General features: G+C 39.7%; 1 protein-coding gene across 3 annotated transcripts in view; it reads left to right on the top strand.

Annotated features, from left to right (window-relative positions):
• ATP9B (ATPase phospholipid transporting 9B (putative)) overlaps nt 1-17,279 on the top strand; it is a 292,155-nt gene that overhangs the window by 59,093 nt on the left and 215,783 nt on the right. For 2 of the 3 annotated variants that reach the window (XM_034762489.1, XM_034762491.1), the window contains exon 6: nt 13,364-13,422. The exons of the other annotated variant lie outside the window; for it this stretch is intronic. In XM_034762489.1, the coding sequence (XP_034618380.1) occupies nt 13,364-13,422 (59 nt within the window). The remainder of the gene's footprint in view (nt 1-13,363; nt 13,423-17,279) is intronic. 3 annotated transcript variants of the gene reach the window in all.

Raw genomic sequence — 17,279 nt, 5'->3', positions numbered from 1 at the left:
CCAAGAGCATATTTTCAGCATACACAGTATCCTTTCTCAATGATATGAATAACCAGTGTGACCCTGGCTTTAATTTAAGACCTCACGTGATATTCTTTAGTAAATCAGAATATACAAGTATTAGGATATAGACTCATAGACTTTAAGACCAGAAGGGACCTTCCTGATCATCTAGTCCAGTGATACTCAGTTAGATCTATTGTAGGCTGATTTAAGAATTTTATGATGAGAGACAAGCCATTTGCTGACCAAATAAAAAAATAAAATTAAAGATACACGACTTCAGCTGCCAATAAAGACTTTGTTTGCAACATAAAAGAAAGAAACACTAGTACTTAAAGAAGTTTATAAATCAGTATTATTACCTGTGTTTGTGGCAATCTCTAATGAGAGGTGTGACATTGATGATCTCTGGCAAGCTTTGTGAAGAGTGGTTTTCAGGACAAGGCACATGAACTGGTGAAGATGGCTCATCTGTCAGGTGATTGCTATGTTGGTTTTTTTATAATGTTCATGGTAGAAAATCCAGATTCGCAGAGGTACGTTGATGTGAACATTGTTAAAAGATAGATGGCTAGATTCTGTCTATTCTGAAACTGATCAGCATATTGAGTCCAGAAATCATGAAGTTCTACTTCTTTGAATTTTGCCTTCAAGATATCTGAGCTGTGGAGCCTTAAAATTTCTAATTGAAAGGCACCTTCATCAATTGAATCAGAATGTTCCTTGCTTCAGAAGGACAAGATCTGTCGGCAGAGACAACAAATGAATCACGAACAAATAGAAGCAAATTGTTTGAAATTTTAAAATTCTCAAATCACATTTTAAAATTTTCAATCAGATTGTTTACGAATTCTTGTATCATTTTCATTGAAGTTGCATCTGTCACAATGACCTGCAATGTGGAAATGTGCAACAGCTTTCCTGTTAAGTCTGCCTGAAAGATTTCAAGATTCCTCTGAAAGGCGCACACATTTTCAAACAGATCCCTGATATTGCTTGCATGGCCTTGGAGCTACAAGTTGAGGGAATTCAAGTGACCATTAAAGCTTGTCACACAGAAAAGCTACCTGTGACATAGAGCGGACATCATTCGTAAATTCCAGGAACTCCTAGGCCTTGTTGGTCTTGTGGTTTGAAAGAAATTTGATCATTTCTTTTTTAAGGGCACAAAATCTCTGCAGCAAGTGCCTCCTACTTAACCAGCAACTGTTGCTGTGCTGCAGCAGGTCACTGTATTTGGCTGAAATGTCTTGTAAAAGAGCTTTAAAAAGACAATGTTGCAAGCTAGAAGTTGAGCATATGTAATTCACTAATCTCATCACAATGCCCATTGTGGGTTTGTTTGTTTTTTCCCCAAGTCCTTAGACACAGGACAGTCTGGTGAATGGTGCAGTGTATTTAGTGAAGGGTGTATCGCTGCCAAATGTGAAGCAAAGCCCTGCTCTTTCCCTGTCATGGAGGGACCTCAGTCTGTAACAAGCAAGTTTACTTTCTGCAGATCAAAACCATTAAAAAAAAAAAAAGCCTTTTCAAAAAAGATCTCTCCTGTAGTGTATGTTTCTAGTGGTATTAAGCACTAAAATTCTTCCTTGAAAATTTCACCATGATAAAATCTAACAAACAGCGAAAGCTGGGCAGTGTCACTTAAATCACTTGATTTGTCCACTGCAAGAGATAGGCATTTGGCATTTTTTAAATCGGAAAGCAGTGCTGACAGTTACCTCCAATCTTCTCACTACCGTGGAATCAGACAAGGGAACTTGCTTCAAATGGTTCACAATGTCATATTTGTTTTTATCTCTGATGAAAAGCTCCTCCAGCATTTCCAAGGTGCACTCCTTCAGAAGCTCAGCATCCAGGAAAGGCTTTTTCTTTTTAGCTAGTATCAGCATTATCCGAAGAAAAGCAACTATTGCTTTTCCTGTATAGTCGTTGATGTTCTGAGAATGACATTTTAAGTGTGATACAAAGACTTCAGATTTTTAATTTCATCACGTTTTTCAGCATTGCCAGGCGGATGGGCTGCGTTGAAGTTACTGTGCTTTGATTCAGAGTGGCGCCTCATGTTGATGACTTTATAGATGGGTGCAGTGGTTTGGCATATTAAATACAAAGGTTTTGCATTTACATGAGGTGGCATAATAAGAAAATCCACTGTCCAGTTTGGGTTAAAAGGTTCGGCTTTCATTGTCAACTTTGCAACATTTACTCCCATTTGCATTCATTTCAGTTAGGCACTGGAAGAACTACTCCCCCTTCAACACCTCTTGATGGGCAAAAATAGAGAAAGTAGAAAGGAAAAATCTGCCTTTCTTCTTCCCATATTATGGAATGTGTGGATGGAGCCCTACACTTTCTGTGATGAGACAGTAGGTCCATATTCTGAGACTAAAGAAACTAGGTGTCTCGCAAGGCCACTTTTTGCTAGACTGCCGCAGGGGTTTCTTGCCTCAGAGCAGTCAGTTCGGGTGGAGAAGTGCATAAAGGCAGATGAATGTTGGCAGATGAAATTCAGTGTTGATAAATACAAAATAGTGCACATTAGAAAACATAATCCCAATTATACATACAAAATGATGAGTTCTAAATTAGCTGTCACTGTTCAAGGAAGACGTCTCGGAGTCACCATGGATAATTCTCTGTAAACATCTGCTCAATGTGTAGTGGCAGTCAAAATGGCTAACAATGTTATGAACCATTAGAAAAGGGATAGATAAGACAGAAAATATCATAATGCCATAATATATAAATCAATGGTACATTCACACCTTGAATGCTGCGTGCAGTTCTTGTCACCCATCTCAAAAAAATATAGAGTTGGAAAAAGTACAGAAAAGGGCAACAACAATAATTAAGGATATGGAATAGCTTCTATTTGGTGAGAGATTAAAAAGACTGGGACTGTTCAGTTTAGAAAAGAGACAACTAAGGGGGTGTATTATAGAGGTCTGTACAATCATGAATGGTGTGGGGAAAGTGAATAAGGAAGTGCTATTTACCCCTTCACAAAGCAAATGAAGAAGGGGTCATTGAAATTAATAGGCAGCAGGTTTAAAATAAAAGGAAGTACATTGGTCTGACCCATTAGGGCCATTCTTATGTCCTTGTGTTCAGAGATGCCTGCTCTCTTTCCCTTTAATTGGAAGAGCTGCCAAAATCAAAGCATAATAATCCAGCTAGAAAAGGCTTAAAACACATATAACCTCTCTGTACTGCATCTTCTCTAAGGAGTTTTACAGCCCTACTTTCCTTTCTAAGCTGTCTCCCCACTCTCTAGTATTATAAGCCTAAAGCTGTGAAGCATGGAATATCAAAAAATTGAGGACAATCTGGAAAACTTCTGTTCTCCTTCTTAGAGGATGGCCATCTGTTTTAGTCAGAATCCATGGTCCAGAAAGAAGAGACTTAAGTCAAACTCTTTGCTGTAGTATATTTGAGATAATTCTCAGAAGAGTTGTAGGATTAGTTCTTCCCTTGGACAATCCTGCAGAACAGGAGAAGGGGAAATGAGTGTCAAGAAAAGGGAAGAGACTACTATGAATTTCTTCCCTTCAGGATCCAAATGAGAATGCTGTGTCCCCTTCCATGCTAAATCTCTCGAGGATGCCATTAGGCCCAAATAGGAAATTCCTGCAAAAACCAAGTGTCTGGGAAGATTTGCTAACACATTCTATAAAATTTCCTAATCTGACTGTTAACCTACAGAAAGAAAATACAGTGCTGTTTTCCTGAGTAAAGGGCACAGCCATTCCCATAGAAATATAATTCTCACCAGTGAATTCCACAGATGGGCACCTTGGCAGTCTCATTATTGAGGGAAAACTTTGAAGTAATCTTGGGGTTAAATGTTTAAGTAATTTCCATGTTTTCTGCCAGGGCTGTAGTAGCCTGGAAAGGCTTCTTGTACTTCAGACTTCTAGTTTGTGTTGTGTTTTGATTCTCATTGCTGGGGTGCATCCCAATGGAAAATACTTCTAGCAGGCATCATTTATATCCAACACCTCTTAGATACCCTTTACTTCTCATCCCAGGCAATAGGACGTAATGTGTTTTGTTTGTTTTTCTTGGCACATATAGCTCCATACTTGTAGAGCAGTGTGAGAGCAAAGCAGCTTCTGTTGTCATTGAAGTACTCCAGAGGCAAATTGGTGGGGAGCCTATGGACAGAATAATCACTTTTTGGAAAGTGCTAAATAACTCATTAGGTGTAAAGTATCAGGGGGTAGCCGTGTTAGTCTGTATCTACAAAAACAACAAGGAGTCTGGTGGCACCTTAAAGACTAACAGATTTATTTGGGCATAAGCTTTCGTGAGTAAAAACCTCACTTCTTCGGAAAGTTGACTTTCACTCTATGCATCCGAAGAAGTGAGGTTTTTACTCATGAAAGCTTATGCCCAAATAAATCTGTTAGTCTTTAAGGTGCCACCAGACTCCTTGTTGTTTTCATTAGGTGTAGAATGCCAGAGCTACAATAGCCAGGAATGTTCTCCCATTGATTAGAAGTGCTATTAGTTATTTTTGTGTTTTAGATAATAGAAAACTTTGATAGTTGTAGTCTAGTTAAAAGGAACAAGGGTTAGGTCACTCCCACCCTGCCAGTGACTGATAGGCTTGGTTCTGCCCACTATGTTTCAAAGAGGTTAAACCCCATTGTTAAGGATCTCTTTTATCTTCCTGTTAAAAAGGGGGTAATTATCAGGTAAGCCCAGATACATTTTCCTTATACATGTCCCTGAAGCCAGTGTCACTTCAGTTGGACAGACTCAGGCGCCATCCTCCTGTTTCTCCACTCCCTACTGGTTGACACATAATCTTGCTCATACCTTTTTAAATGAAAATTCACCTTCAGCAATAAGTAGCGAGCTGTAGGTCAATTAATACTATTGGTTCCCTAAGCTAGATAGCGGGCTGTTTGGTTAACTTTCTAAGAGCTTGTACACTTATGTCAATGTAACTTATGGTGCTCAGGGGTGTGAATAAGCCACCTCCCTAAGCGACTAAGTTACACCGACCTACGCGCTGGTATGGATAACACTATGTTGGTGAGAGAGCTTCTCCCGCTGACGGAGCTACCGCCTCCCATGGAAGTGGTTTTATTATGCTGATGGAAGAACTGTAGCTGCAGCATTCTAGTGTAGATTAGCCTTAGCAATCATTATGGCCTTACAACTGTCTTGCCACAAAATATTCTATTTTACTTCTCTGTGAGGACATGCTCTTTCTGTAAACCAGGATGTTCGTGCTTTTCATCTTGTCTGGTGCAATGTCACTGCTTGTGGCATGTGTTTCTCTGCAGACTGTTTTTATATGTATTCAGTTGCTTAAAATGGGAACAATTTCATATTTTTTCTAACCTTTTTGAAATCATTTTCCAAGTTGCAATTATATTTGTACTATAAACATAGTATCTAAAAAATATTGAGGTTTCCTTATGGAGCCTGAATGTTTTGTCTTACTGAGGCATCTCTTTAACACTGTAATCTTCAGAATTAAGATCTATGTAGTAGTGTTTACATCTTTAAAGAGGAAATGTTAACATGTATTTCAATTGGTATTTTTTATTATGTAGCTTTAGGCTACATAATTCTAGAATTTTCTCCACTTTCCTAAAAGTGCTGCTAGTTATTTTGTTGTCTAGAAAATACAAAAATTAACAAACTTGTATGATCATTGTGCTGTGGATGTACATCACTGCTTTGTTTTTCTCTCTGGTTAACTTCAGAAATTGTTTTTTCATCTCAGTGGAAATTCTTAATTCTAATTGATGATATCTTGCATAGACCCACACTTATCTGACTTGAAAACCCACTAGCTGGGGTGAGTGAAAAAGGTGACAAAAGCCTTCCATTTCTACCGAACTTAAACTCTTAACTTAAAGAAATCTGGTCTTAGTGGTTAAACGGAACTGTCACATGTGAATTGATCAAGTGATATCTTCCTGAATCTGCAAACAGAAAGCCCTGGTATTGGTAGTCAGCTTCATTTCTACTATTCAGAATCACTTGGGTCACAGTTTACATTGTCAAGAATAACGTTAATTTCATCCTGCTGCTTGGGAAAGCTATGAATGGCAGCAAAGGCAAGAATTGGATTTAGTTTTGTGGGGGAAGACTCTAAAATCAGGCTGGAGGCGATAGAGTAACAGGATCTTTTTTTCCTTCCTAGTTTGTAGCAGTCAGAAGACTGGGTGAGTAAGTGTAGTCGGGACCTATTCTCCCATTGCATCAGAAAAGAGGCATTAAACTGGGAAGAAAATATAGGAAGCTCCTTCCCCCTGGAGCTCTAAACTGGTTACACATTCTAACCGTAGGCTCCATATGAAAAAGAGAGCCTGAAAAGAAGTCCCAGTGATAGGATACTAGTAGAAATACCAGTATCCTCTCCACAGGCTTTGAATGGTACTTGCTTGTAACCTTTTTCCCATCTCCCCATTTTTTTCATATATACTCTGATTAGTGGGTTGAGTTCTTAGGCTAGTAGGTGTCTGGTAAAATTTTCAAACACTGCACTTATTAACACCTTCCATTCAAGAACCATAGAATCATAGAATATCAGGGTTGGAAGGGACCTCAGGAGGTCATCTAGTCCAACCCCCTGCTCAAAGCAGGACCAATCCCCAACTAAATCATCCCAGCCAGGGCTGACCTTAAAAACCTCTAAGGAAGGAGATTCCACCACCTTCCTAGGTAACCCATTCCAGTGCTTCGCCACCCTCCTAGTGAAAAAGTTTTTCCTAATATCCAACCTACACCTCCCCCACTGCAACTTGAGACCATTACTTCTTGTTCTGTCATCTGATACCACTGAGAACAGTCTAGATCCATCCTCTTTGGAATCCCCTTTCAGGTAGTTGAAAGCAGCTATGAAATCCCCCCTCATTCTTCTCTTCTGCAGACTAAACAATCCCAGTTCCCTCAGCCTCTCCTCATAAGTCATGTGCTCCAGCCCCCTAATCATTTTTGTTGCCCTCCGCTGGACTCTTTCCAATTTTTCCACATCCTTCTTGTAGTGTGGGGCCCAAAACTGAACACAGTACTCCAGCTGAGGCCTCACCAATGTCGAATAGAGGGAATGATCACATCCCTCGATCTGCTGGCAATGCCTATACTTATACAGCCCAAAATGCTGTTAGCCTTCTTGGCAACAAGGGCACACTGTTAACTCGTATCCAGCTTCTCGTCCACTGTAACCCCTAGGTCCTTTTCTGCAGAACTGCTGCCTAGCCATTCGCTCCCTAGTCTGTAGCAGTGCATGGGATTCTTCCGTCCTAGGTGCAGGACTCTGCACTTGTCCTTGTTGAACCTCATCAGATTTCTTTTGGCCCAATCCTCTAATTTGTCTAGGTCCCTCTGTATCCTATCCCTACCCTCCAGCGTATTTACCACTCCTCCCAGTTTAGTGTCATCTGCAAACTTGCTGAGAGTGCAGTCCACGCCATCCTCCAGATCATTAATGAAGATATTGAACAAAACAGGCCCCGGGACTGACCCTTGGGGCACTATGCTTGATACCAGCTGCCAACTAGACATGGAGCCATTGATCACTACCCGTTGAGCTCAACGATCTAGCCAGCTTTGTATCCACCTTTATAGTCCATTCATCCAGCCCATACTTCTTTAACTTGTTGGCAAGAATACTGTGGGAGACCATATCAAAAGCTTTGCTAAAGTCAAGGAATAACATGTCCACTGCTTTCCCCTCATCCACAGAGCCAGTTACCTAATTGCCTTCTATGAAGAGATTAGTCAGGCATGACTTGCCCTTGGTGAATCCATGCTGACTGGTCCTGATCACTTTTTCCTCTCCTGTAAGTGCTTCAGAATTGATTCCTTGAGGACCTGCTCCATGATTTTTCCAGGAACTGAGGTGAGGCTGACTGCCCTGTAGTTCCCCGGAGCTGCCTCCTTCCCTTTTTTAAAGATGGGCACTACATTTGCCTTTTTCCAGTCATCCGGGACCTCCCCCGATCACCATGAGTTTTCAAAGATCATGGCCAATGGCTTTGCAATCACATCCGCCAACTCCTTAGCACCCTCAGATGCAGCGCATCCGGCCCCATGGACTTGTGCTCATCCAGCTTTTCTAAATAGTCCTGAACCACTTCTTTCTCCACAAAGGGCTGGTCACCTCCTCCCCATGCTGTGCTGCCCAGTGCAGTTGTCTGAGAGCTGCCCTTGTTCGTGAAGACAGAGGCAAAAAAAGCATTGAGTACATTAGCTTTTTCCACATCCTTTGTCACTGGGTTGCCTCCCTCATTCAGTAAGGAGCCCACACTTCCCTTGATTTTCTTCTTGTTGCTAACATACCTGAAGAAATCCTTCTTGTTACTCTTAACATCTCTTGCTTAGCTGCAATTCCAAGTGTGATTTGGCCTTCCTGATTTCACTCCTGCATGCCTGAGCAGTATTTTTATACTCCTCCCTAGTCATTTGTCCAATCTTCCACTTCTTATAAGCTTCTTTTTTGCTTTTAAGATCAGCAAGGACTTCACTGTTAAGCCAAGCTGGTCGCCGGCCATATTTACTATTCTTTCTACACATAGTTATACTGGTGGTTAGGGGCAGGGGCTATGACCAGTTCAGAAAGGGATAGTCCTTAAAGTAGAGTACGATGCATAAGAAATCATGTAGTCACATGTCATTATTGTCAAATACTATCAGCATAATATTTATGTATTAGAGAATGTGTGCCATAAAAAGGTGAATGGTGTCCTTTCTATTACAGCAACTGCATATTTTGTTTACCTTGATTTTAGGGTCTTTAGTAGGAAATACTTGTTAGCACACATGAGATATTTATTAGTTTTTTCAAATCATTGCAATTCACTTCCAAAGTCTTTATCTTGAGAGTATAATGAATTACTATAGACACTTATTTCTGTGTTCTAGTTCTGCGCAATTCTGCATTTCGCTTTAGGCGAAAGGCTTGCGCCTTGGTGGACTATAAAGTCTAGATGCGCAGCCACTTCTGACAGCTTTGGACTTTTTATTGGTAATTACACAGATGGTAAAGAATGTTTTAGCTAGTGAGATGTTTTTAGAGGGAAAAATAGTTTGCAAAAATAATTTATGCAGTGAATAACATGTTTTTTCTCTAAATGTGCCTTCACTAAGATGTAATATTGCATTATTTTAATGTTCTCTGAAATGGTATATAATGACTCTTCCTTCTGACAGACTAAGGAAAGTATTGTTTGTAGATGTTTCAAGTTTTTAAACTGCTTTTTGTATTACTTAGCCATGTTCTACTGATGTCTTTTAACAGGACATTGCTATGTCCTATCTGTCTTTCAATTCATTTTGAAGAAATAGTAATCTGTGCTCTACAGACCAAAATTTAAGCATGCTTTCTTCAACTACGACCATGAAATATAAAATTATAAATGTATATTCAATGTAAAGTGAGATGAAGATATTCCACAAAATGGACTTCTGTTTAATATTAATGACTTACTATGCTAATATTACCTTTAAACTTGGAGTAAGGGGCTAGGTAACTCATTATGAAGAGTAAAGTTTCCAGGATTTGTTAGGACTGCGTGAAATGATATGAAAGTTCTATCCTACATACCTACAGCCATCCTTAGTTGCTTCTTGCCTGCCTAAGATAACCCCACAGATTGTGATGATTTTGCATCGTCTCCTTTTACTTATTTGAGAGACTTAGTGGCTTTTGATCCTTTATGTAGCTACCACTACAACAGGGGTGGGCAAACTTTTTGGCCCGAGAGCCACATCGGGGTTGCAAAACTGTATGGAGGACCTCCCCAAACAGCCTGGCCCCCGCCCCCTATGCGCTCCCTCCCACGTCCTGCCCCCTGATTGCCCCCCTCAGAACTCCCAACCCATCCAACCCCCCCTGCTCCTTGTCCCCTGACCATCCCCTCCCGGGACCCCCCGCCTGTAACCACCCCCCAGGCATCCCATCCCCTAGCCAACCCCCCCTGCTCCCTGATTGCCCCGACCCCCTATCCACACCCCCCGACAGGCCCCCTGGGACTCCCAGGCCTGTCCAACCCCTGCCCTGTCCCCTGACCACCCCCCCCCCAAAACCTCCATCCCATCCAACCTCCCCCTGCTCCCTGTCCCCTGACTGCCCCCCCGGGACTCCCTCCTCCCCACCCCCTTACCATGCCGGAGCCAGCCACGATGCCGTGCTGCCCGGCAGGAGCGGTGGGCCAGAGCACTGGCAGCACAGCGTGCTGAGGTGGGGGAGGGGATCAGCAGGGGAGGGGCTGGGGACTAGCCTCCCTGGCCGTTTGCTCAGGGGCCAGGCAGAACAGTCCCGCGGGCCGTAGTTTGCCCGCCTCTGCACTAGAACATGATTTTTTGGTGGTGGTGGTGGTGTGAGGGGGGGAGGGGAAGAGCTGAGGGAATGTCACAGAGAGGAAATTCAAAGCCTTAAACTGAATGAAAGTGCTATTAGTGGCAATATGATTGGTGTCCCTGGATGCTTTGGGCCTTAAGTAACAGAATATATCGCATAGGTCTAAGGCTACAACTCCCATATCTGTCACTTACATTGTATGTAATTAGTTATTACAACTGGATTTTTCACACACTTTAGGATATATATGTTGTAAAATATGAAGAAAATAAAGGGCTGCAATGTAGATGGAAAAAGTGGGGGAACAAACTAAAACAAGAGATTTGCTGTGACTAAAAATAGAAAATGAATTTGAAGACTTGAAAATAAGTACAGCTCCCTAAGATATCCCTTAATGTCACTGAACCTAAACTTGCCAAGATAAAGACCAGGACTGGATAAAGGGAACTTTAAAGAAATTTCTATTAGTTAAGTTTTGAGATCCCTAAGTTGATTTAAAAAAATAAATTAATGCAAAATAGAACAAATGAAGGATATTTTGGAATGTTTCAATAGATGAGAAGACATCTATTTAACAATTACTGAATTAGCTTTCATTAATAGTCTGCATGTCACTGACCCAGACTTTGATATTTCACACAAAAAGTGGTCATTTGCACTCTCAGAGATTCTAAGGTCACATTACTAAGAATTAATTACTTTCACAAAATTGCATATTTACTGAGAGACATTTTAATCGTGTTAGAAACTTGTCAGCATAAATTAGTTAAGTATATGTTATGGTCCGCATCCTTGATTCTTTTAATTATGTTACTTGCTAATTGTAAAAATTCAGTAATCTGTAAAGGGTCTTCACTGACTAGTGCAAAGTAGTAGGGTTTTACCATATTGATGCATAGTCAAAATATTCTGTTAGTGGTTGATCTTAGTGCTGCTAGTAGATTTGATTCAGACTAAAATTATCGTGCAGAAAACATTCATTTCAATCACTGTTGTCTTGAAATTCCTGCTGGGCACCTCAAAAAAACTGCAGGCATGAAGCGTTAATTATTTCAATCATCTGCTCTGTCAGGGGATACTTTTTTCCCTTCAACTGTTGAGGCTGTGGTAGAGTTCTAAGGGTCGGCATGAAGATGTGATTTAAAAAAAAAGTAATGGTGAGGAGTGTTTGATAGCAATCAGGAATGGAAACACGTGTAAAAGATTCTTATCAGTCAGTCATGAAGACTGGCATTCTTGAAGAGGGATATGCTCTGTTCAAACAAAATTCTTAATTCTCTTTTCAGATGTTTCCATATTTTTAGAAATCCTGATGCTATGAAAAGTGTCTTCAAGGATGATAACTCAGTGAACTGTGCTCATTTATTTTTAATTAGACTGACACCCAAATTTTAAGCCATTACTATTGTATTTTTAACACTAAACGTATACCTGTTTTCAAAAATTGCTCAGAACATATTTAATGCTGACATCAGTCCTGCAAATCTTTACTTACTCACATGAGCAATTACATTGAATTCACATGAAGGGGATTTCACAGATAAATAAGGATTTGCAGAATTGGGCTCTCTGGATTGCAATTTGGTTTTCATTTTTGTTTTGTTTAATTACACACTGCTAGATGAAACAACCTGCATTAATAACCTACTTCCCATAATATTTCCGTTCTTTAGTTAATATTTTAAACGGCTAATGTACTGTTTTAATAAATTCATTTGTTTTATTACACTTTTCTAGTTTTTGTTACATAGTGCAAGAATTTCACTTTGTGTTCATTCCCCAAAAGGTTTTATTTTTAATGCATGTTAGCAAGGGTGATAATTATCAGTGACTGATTGTAAGCTACGTGATACTAGTTCAGTCTATCAAATTTGAGGAGGGAAAATAGAAGTTTTCAGTTATCTAGCTGTGTATTTCAGTTCTTGAGCTTTTATTTATGTATATTATATATAAAATGAAAAATTCTCTGCTTAGTTAGGGGTTGCTAAACTTGATATCTGTCGAAGTTCTTTCTTGTAAGAGGTTATAAATACTTGATGCATTAGTCTTTTTATTTTCCAGGTACGTCTATGTGTTTTTTGTTCTTTGGGAAAACAGCATTGTCTGGTGGTTTGAGCACAGGGCTGGGATACAGGAACTCCTAAACTCTTAATTCAGGCCCACCAGTGATTCATTTTGTGGCCTTGGGCAAGTCACTTAACCTCTCTACCTTTTCTATCCACCCATCAAATGGTGCTAATGAAACTTATCTACCTTACTGGATTGTTGTGAGGATTTATCGGTTAATGTTTGCAAAGTGCTCTAAAGATTTAAATTATTACATACATGTTGAGTTTTTCTTCTCTAAAATATGAATTTAGCGTTCATAGCAGTTATTGGACTGACAGCTCTGGAGAGTGAAGTCCTCTAACTTCAGATAGATAAAATAGAGAGCTACATTGCAAACTTCCTGACGTAGAAGTATTTCTTTCAAAATGAGAGAGTAGTTAATTGTGTATACCATTGAAAGCTTGGTGTGTCTGCTCCACTGTGACTGTCAGCATTAGTCTCAGTCACAGCCAATTGCAACAATGACTTTAGTGATTGTATAAAGCTGCCCACTTGTAACTGGCCTTTGACGAGCAGCTCATTTCAGTTAGGGCGCTCTGCAGCAATACAGGTAATTGCTTCTGACTTGGTCAGGATCAGAAGTGGTATGTACTAGATGAGTTGAAAGACTCCATGTGCTTTTTCAGTCCAAATGTTAGTGCAGTAGATCATACCCAAGCATCTTCCACAGCTTTTTATTCTTGTAACACCTGCATATATTAATATGATAAATACAAGATGAATTTTTGAATATATTAGGATAAATAATTTGGTGACAGTCTGACAGTTTAAAGCTACTTAATTTTGAATACAGCTTTAAAGATCAGTTTTATGTTCTTTATAACATTGTTTTCCCAACAGTAATATTCTCTTGAAGTACTATTTGTGTTCATGTAATTCTGCTGTTATTTTCTTAAGTTGATTAAACTTCTCCTTTTTTTTAAGGTAAAGTGCAAGTTAAGAGTTCAGACATACAAGTTGGAGACCTCATCATAGTGGAAAAGGTTGATGCTTTTTAAATATATTTTAGACAATAAAGATGCCAACTATTAACACTTATGCTGACTGTCTTTTGAAATTGAAAAAAGTATAGGGCTGTCAAGTGATTAAAAATAATCACGATTAATCACGCTGTTAAACAATAATAGAATACCATTTATTTAAATATTTTTGGCTGTTTTCTACATTTTCAAATATATTGATTTCAGTTAAAACACAGAATACAAACTGTACAATGCTCACTTTATATTTATTTTTGATTACAAGTATTTGCACTGTAAAAAAACAAAAGAAATAGTATTTTTCAATTCACCGAATACAATTACTGTAGTGCAATCTCTTTATTATGAAAGTTGAACTTACAAATGTAGAATTATGTACAAAGAAAACTGCATTCAAAAATAAAATAATGTAAAATTTTAGAGTCTGCAAGTTCATTCAGTCCTATTTCTTGTTCAGCCAATCGCTCAGACAAACAAGTTTGTTTACATATGCAGGAGATAATGCTGCCCACTTCTTGTTTACAGTGTCACCTGAAAGTGAGAACAGGTGTTCGCATGGCACTGTTGTAGCCAATGTCACAAGATATTTGTGCCAGATGCGCTAAAGATTCATCTGTCACTTCATGCTTCAACCACCATTCCAGGGGACATGCGTCCATGCTGATGACGGGTTCTGCTCGATAACAATCCAAAGCAGTGCAGACCGATGCATGTTCATTTTCATTATCTGAGTCAGATGCCACCAACAGAAGTTTGATTTTCTTTTTTGGCGGTTCGGGTTCTGTAGTTTCTTGCATCGGAGTGTTGCTCTTTTAAGACTTCTGAAAGCATGCTCCACACCTTACCCTCTCAAATTTTGGAAGGCACTTCAGATTCTTAAACCTTGGGTCGAGTGTTGTGGCTATCTTTAGAAGTCTCACATTGGTACCTTCTTTGTGTTTTGTGAAATCTGCAGTGAGTGTGTCTGAAAATGAACAACATGTGCTGAGTCATCATCCGAGACTGCTATAACATGAAATATATGGCAGCATGTGGGTAAAATAGCAGAGGATATACAATTCTCCCCTAAGGAGTTCAGTCACAAATTTAATTAATGCTTTTTTTTAAGCAAGCGTCATGAGCATGGAAGTATGTCCTCTGCAATGGTGGTCGAAGCATGAAGGGGTATACAAATGTTTAGCATATCTAGCATGTAAATACCTTACAATGCCAGCTACAAAAGTGCCATGCAAAAATGCCTGTTCTCACTTTCTGGTGAAACTGTAAATAAGTGGGCAGCATTATCTCCTGTAAATGTAAGCAAACTTGTTTGTCTTAGCGATTGGCTGAACAAGAAGTAGGACTGGGTGGACTTGTAGGCTCTGAAGTTTTATATTGTTTTGTTTTTGAGGGCAGTTATGTAACAAAAAAAAGTCCACATTTGTAAGTTGCACTTTCTTGACAAAGAAATTGCACTACATTACCTGTATGAGGTAAATTGAAAAATACTATTTGTTGTATTTATCATTTTTATAGTGCAAATATTTGTAATAAAAATAATATACACCGATTTCAATTACAACACAGAATACAGTATATATGCAAATGTAGAAAAACATCCAAAATATTTAATAAATTTCAATTGGTATTTTGTTTAACAGTGCAATTAAAACTGCACTTAATCGCGATTCATTTTTTTGAGTTAATCGTGAATTAACTGCAATTAATCGACAGCCCTAGTATATTGAAACAGTTACTTATGAAATACTAACTACTTACAAATATTTTAGACTAGTTTAGTTTTATTTCAGAATCTTCAAGCAATTTTGTTTTTTGTTTGAATTTAATTATAATTAACTATAAACATATGCATTTATATTTATAAGTAGTTTGATTTCCTTTCACTGAAGGAATTATTGAGTAAATGTTTATGGACTGTGTTATATAGGAGTTCAGAACGGATGATCATGGTGGTTCCCTTTTGGCCTTAAATCTATCCTTTTTCATTCATTTGATTTTGTTTGTTCTGTGTCTTTCACTGGCAAATTAAAATTCTTGTATATTTCCCAAATATGTCTCATAAGTTTTGTTTTCAGAGGTTTAAAAAAAATTGTCAGTACAGATCTTCGCTTGTGCTAAAAGTGTGCGTGTGCACCTTCTAGAAAGCAGTGGCTCTTGGAAACATGTATGTGTTCTTTTATGTAATTATGCAACTCTCATATTCAAATGTTCAAAGAGCTGTGCACCAAATCTATTCCATATCTTTGATTGCAGTGCTGAGAGAGACTGGGAACCCTCAGTCTCCTCTTCCTCTTTCGCTTGCAGTCATTTCTTTCTTTGGCTAAATTAGTTTTTTGTCTCAAGTTGTAATTATTATTGGTGTTTTTTTTTTTTAAAGAAATATTTGTTTTTGCCCAGTTGTTCATGGGGAACTGGTCTATGATGGCGGACCCCAAGTTCAATTTCTGTAATGAGAAAATACATGTGAAGTATGAGCATACAGTAACTCCTCACTTTAAGTTGTCCCGGTTAACGTTATTTCATTGTTACGTTGCTGATCAGTTAGGGAACATGGTCATTTAGTTGTGCAATGCTCCACTCTTACATTGTTTGGCTGCCTGCTTTCTCCACAGCTGGCAGCCTCCCTACGCTCCCTCCTCCCCCAGCGCCTCCTGCCCACCGGCAGACCCTGCGGATCAGCGAGGACTCGACGCGCAGGCTCCCCGTCCCTCCTCCCTCCCTCCTGCCCTGGGCAATCAGCTGACTTGTGGTGTTCGGGAGGGAGGTGGAGCCTGCACGCTGAGTCCTTGCTCCTCCCTCCTGCCCGGGGCAATCAGCTGACTTGCTGTGTTTAGGGGGCAGGAGGGAGGGGGGAGGAGCAAGGACTTTGCGCACAGGCTCCCCCTGCCTCCTGCCCAGGGCAGTCAGCTGGCTGCGGCCTTTGGGAGGTAGGGGAGGAAGGGAGAGCCTGTGCGTCAAGTCCTCGCTCCTCCCCCCGAAACGCCTCCAGCCAGCTGATTGCTGTGGGGAAGGGGGAGGAGCAAAGACTCGACGTGCAAGCTTCCCCGTGCTTGCAGAGTAGGGGAAGCTGCCACTGCTGTGCAATGTGCTTCTCCTAGCCTACAGCACCTTCAGCCTCCTTGCCTGCCTCATTGTCTCCCGTGCCAGTGGGCTGTGTCTGTATAGGGTAAGGCAGGGGCACCTCCCAACTATAGTACTGTACTGTACGTACAGTATTTTGTACACACACCGCACGTGCACACTACTCCCCCCAGCGTAGTATTAAATTGCTTGTTTAAAAATTGTTTAAAATGTATATAATGCCTTTTGTCAGGCAAAAAAAAAATTTCCCTGGAACCTAACCCCCCCGCCATTTACATTAATTGGATTCGCTTAATATCCTTTCACTTACAGTCGCATTTTTCAAGAACAGAACTATAACGTTAAGTGAGGAGTTACTGTATATGGTGACTTAAAAGTTGATGCACCCAGAGATTCTCAACCAGGAGTACACAGAGGTCTTCCAGAGGGTACATCAACTCATCTAGATGTTTGTCTAGTTTTACAACTGGCTACATAAAAAGCACTAGTTAAGTCAATACAAACTAAAATTTCACACAGATAATGATTTGTTTATACTGCTCTATATACTATACACTGAAATGTAAGTACAATATTTATATTCCAATTGATTTATTTTATAATTATATGGTAAAAATGAGAAAGTAAACAATTTTTCAGTGCTGTGTGCTTTGTGCTGTGACACTTTTATATATTTATGTCTGAGTTTGTAAGCAAGTAGTTTTTAAGTGAGGTGAAACATGGAGATATGGAAAACAAATCAGACTCTTGAAAGGAGTACAGTAGTCTAGAAATGTTGA

This window comes from Trachemys scripta, chromosome 2 (assembly GCF_013100865.1).
Source record: "Trachemys scripta elegans isolate TJP31775 chromosome 2, CAS_Tse_1.0, whole genome shotgun sequence".
NCBI classification, from domain to species: domain Eukaryota; kingdom Metazoa; phylum Chordata; order Testudines; family Emydidae; genus Trachemys; species Trachemys scripta.
This window is presented reverse-complemented; position numbering and strand designations above follow the sequence as displayed.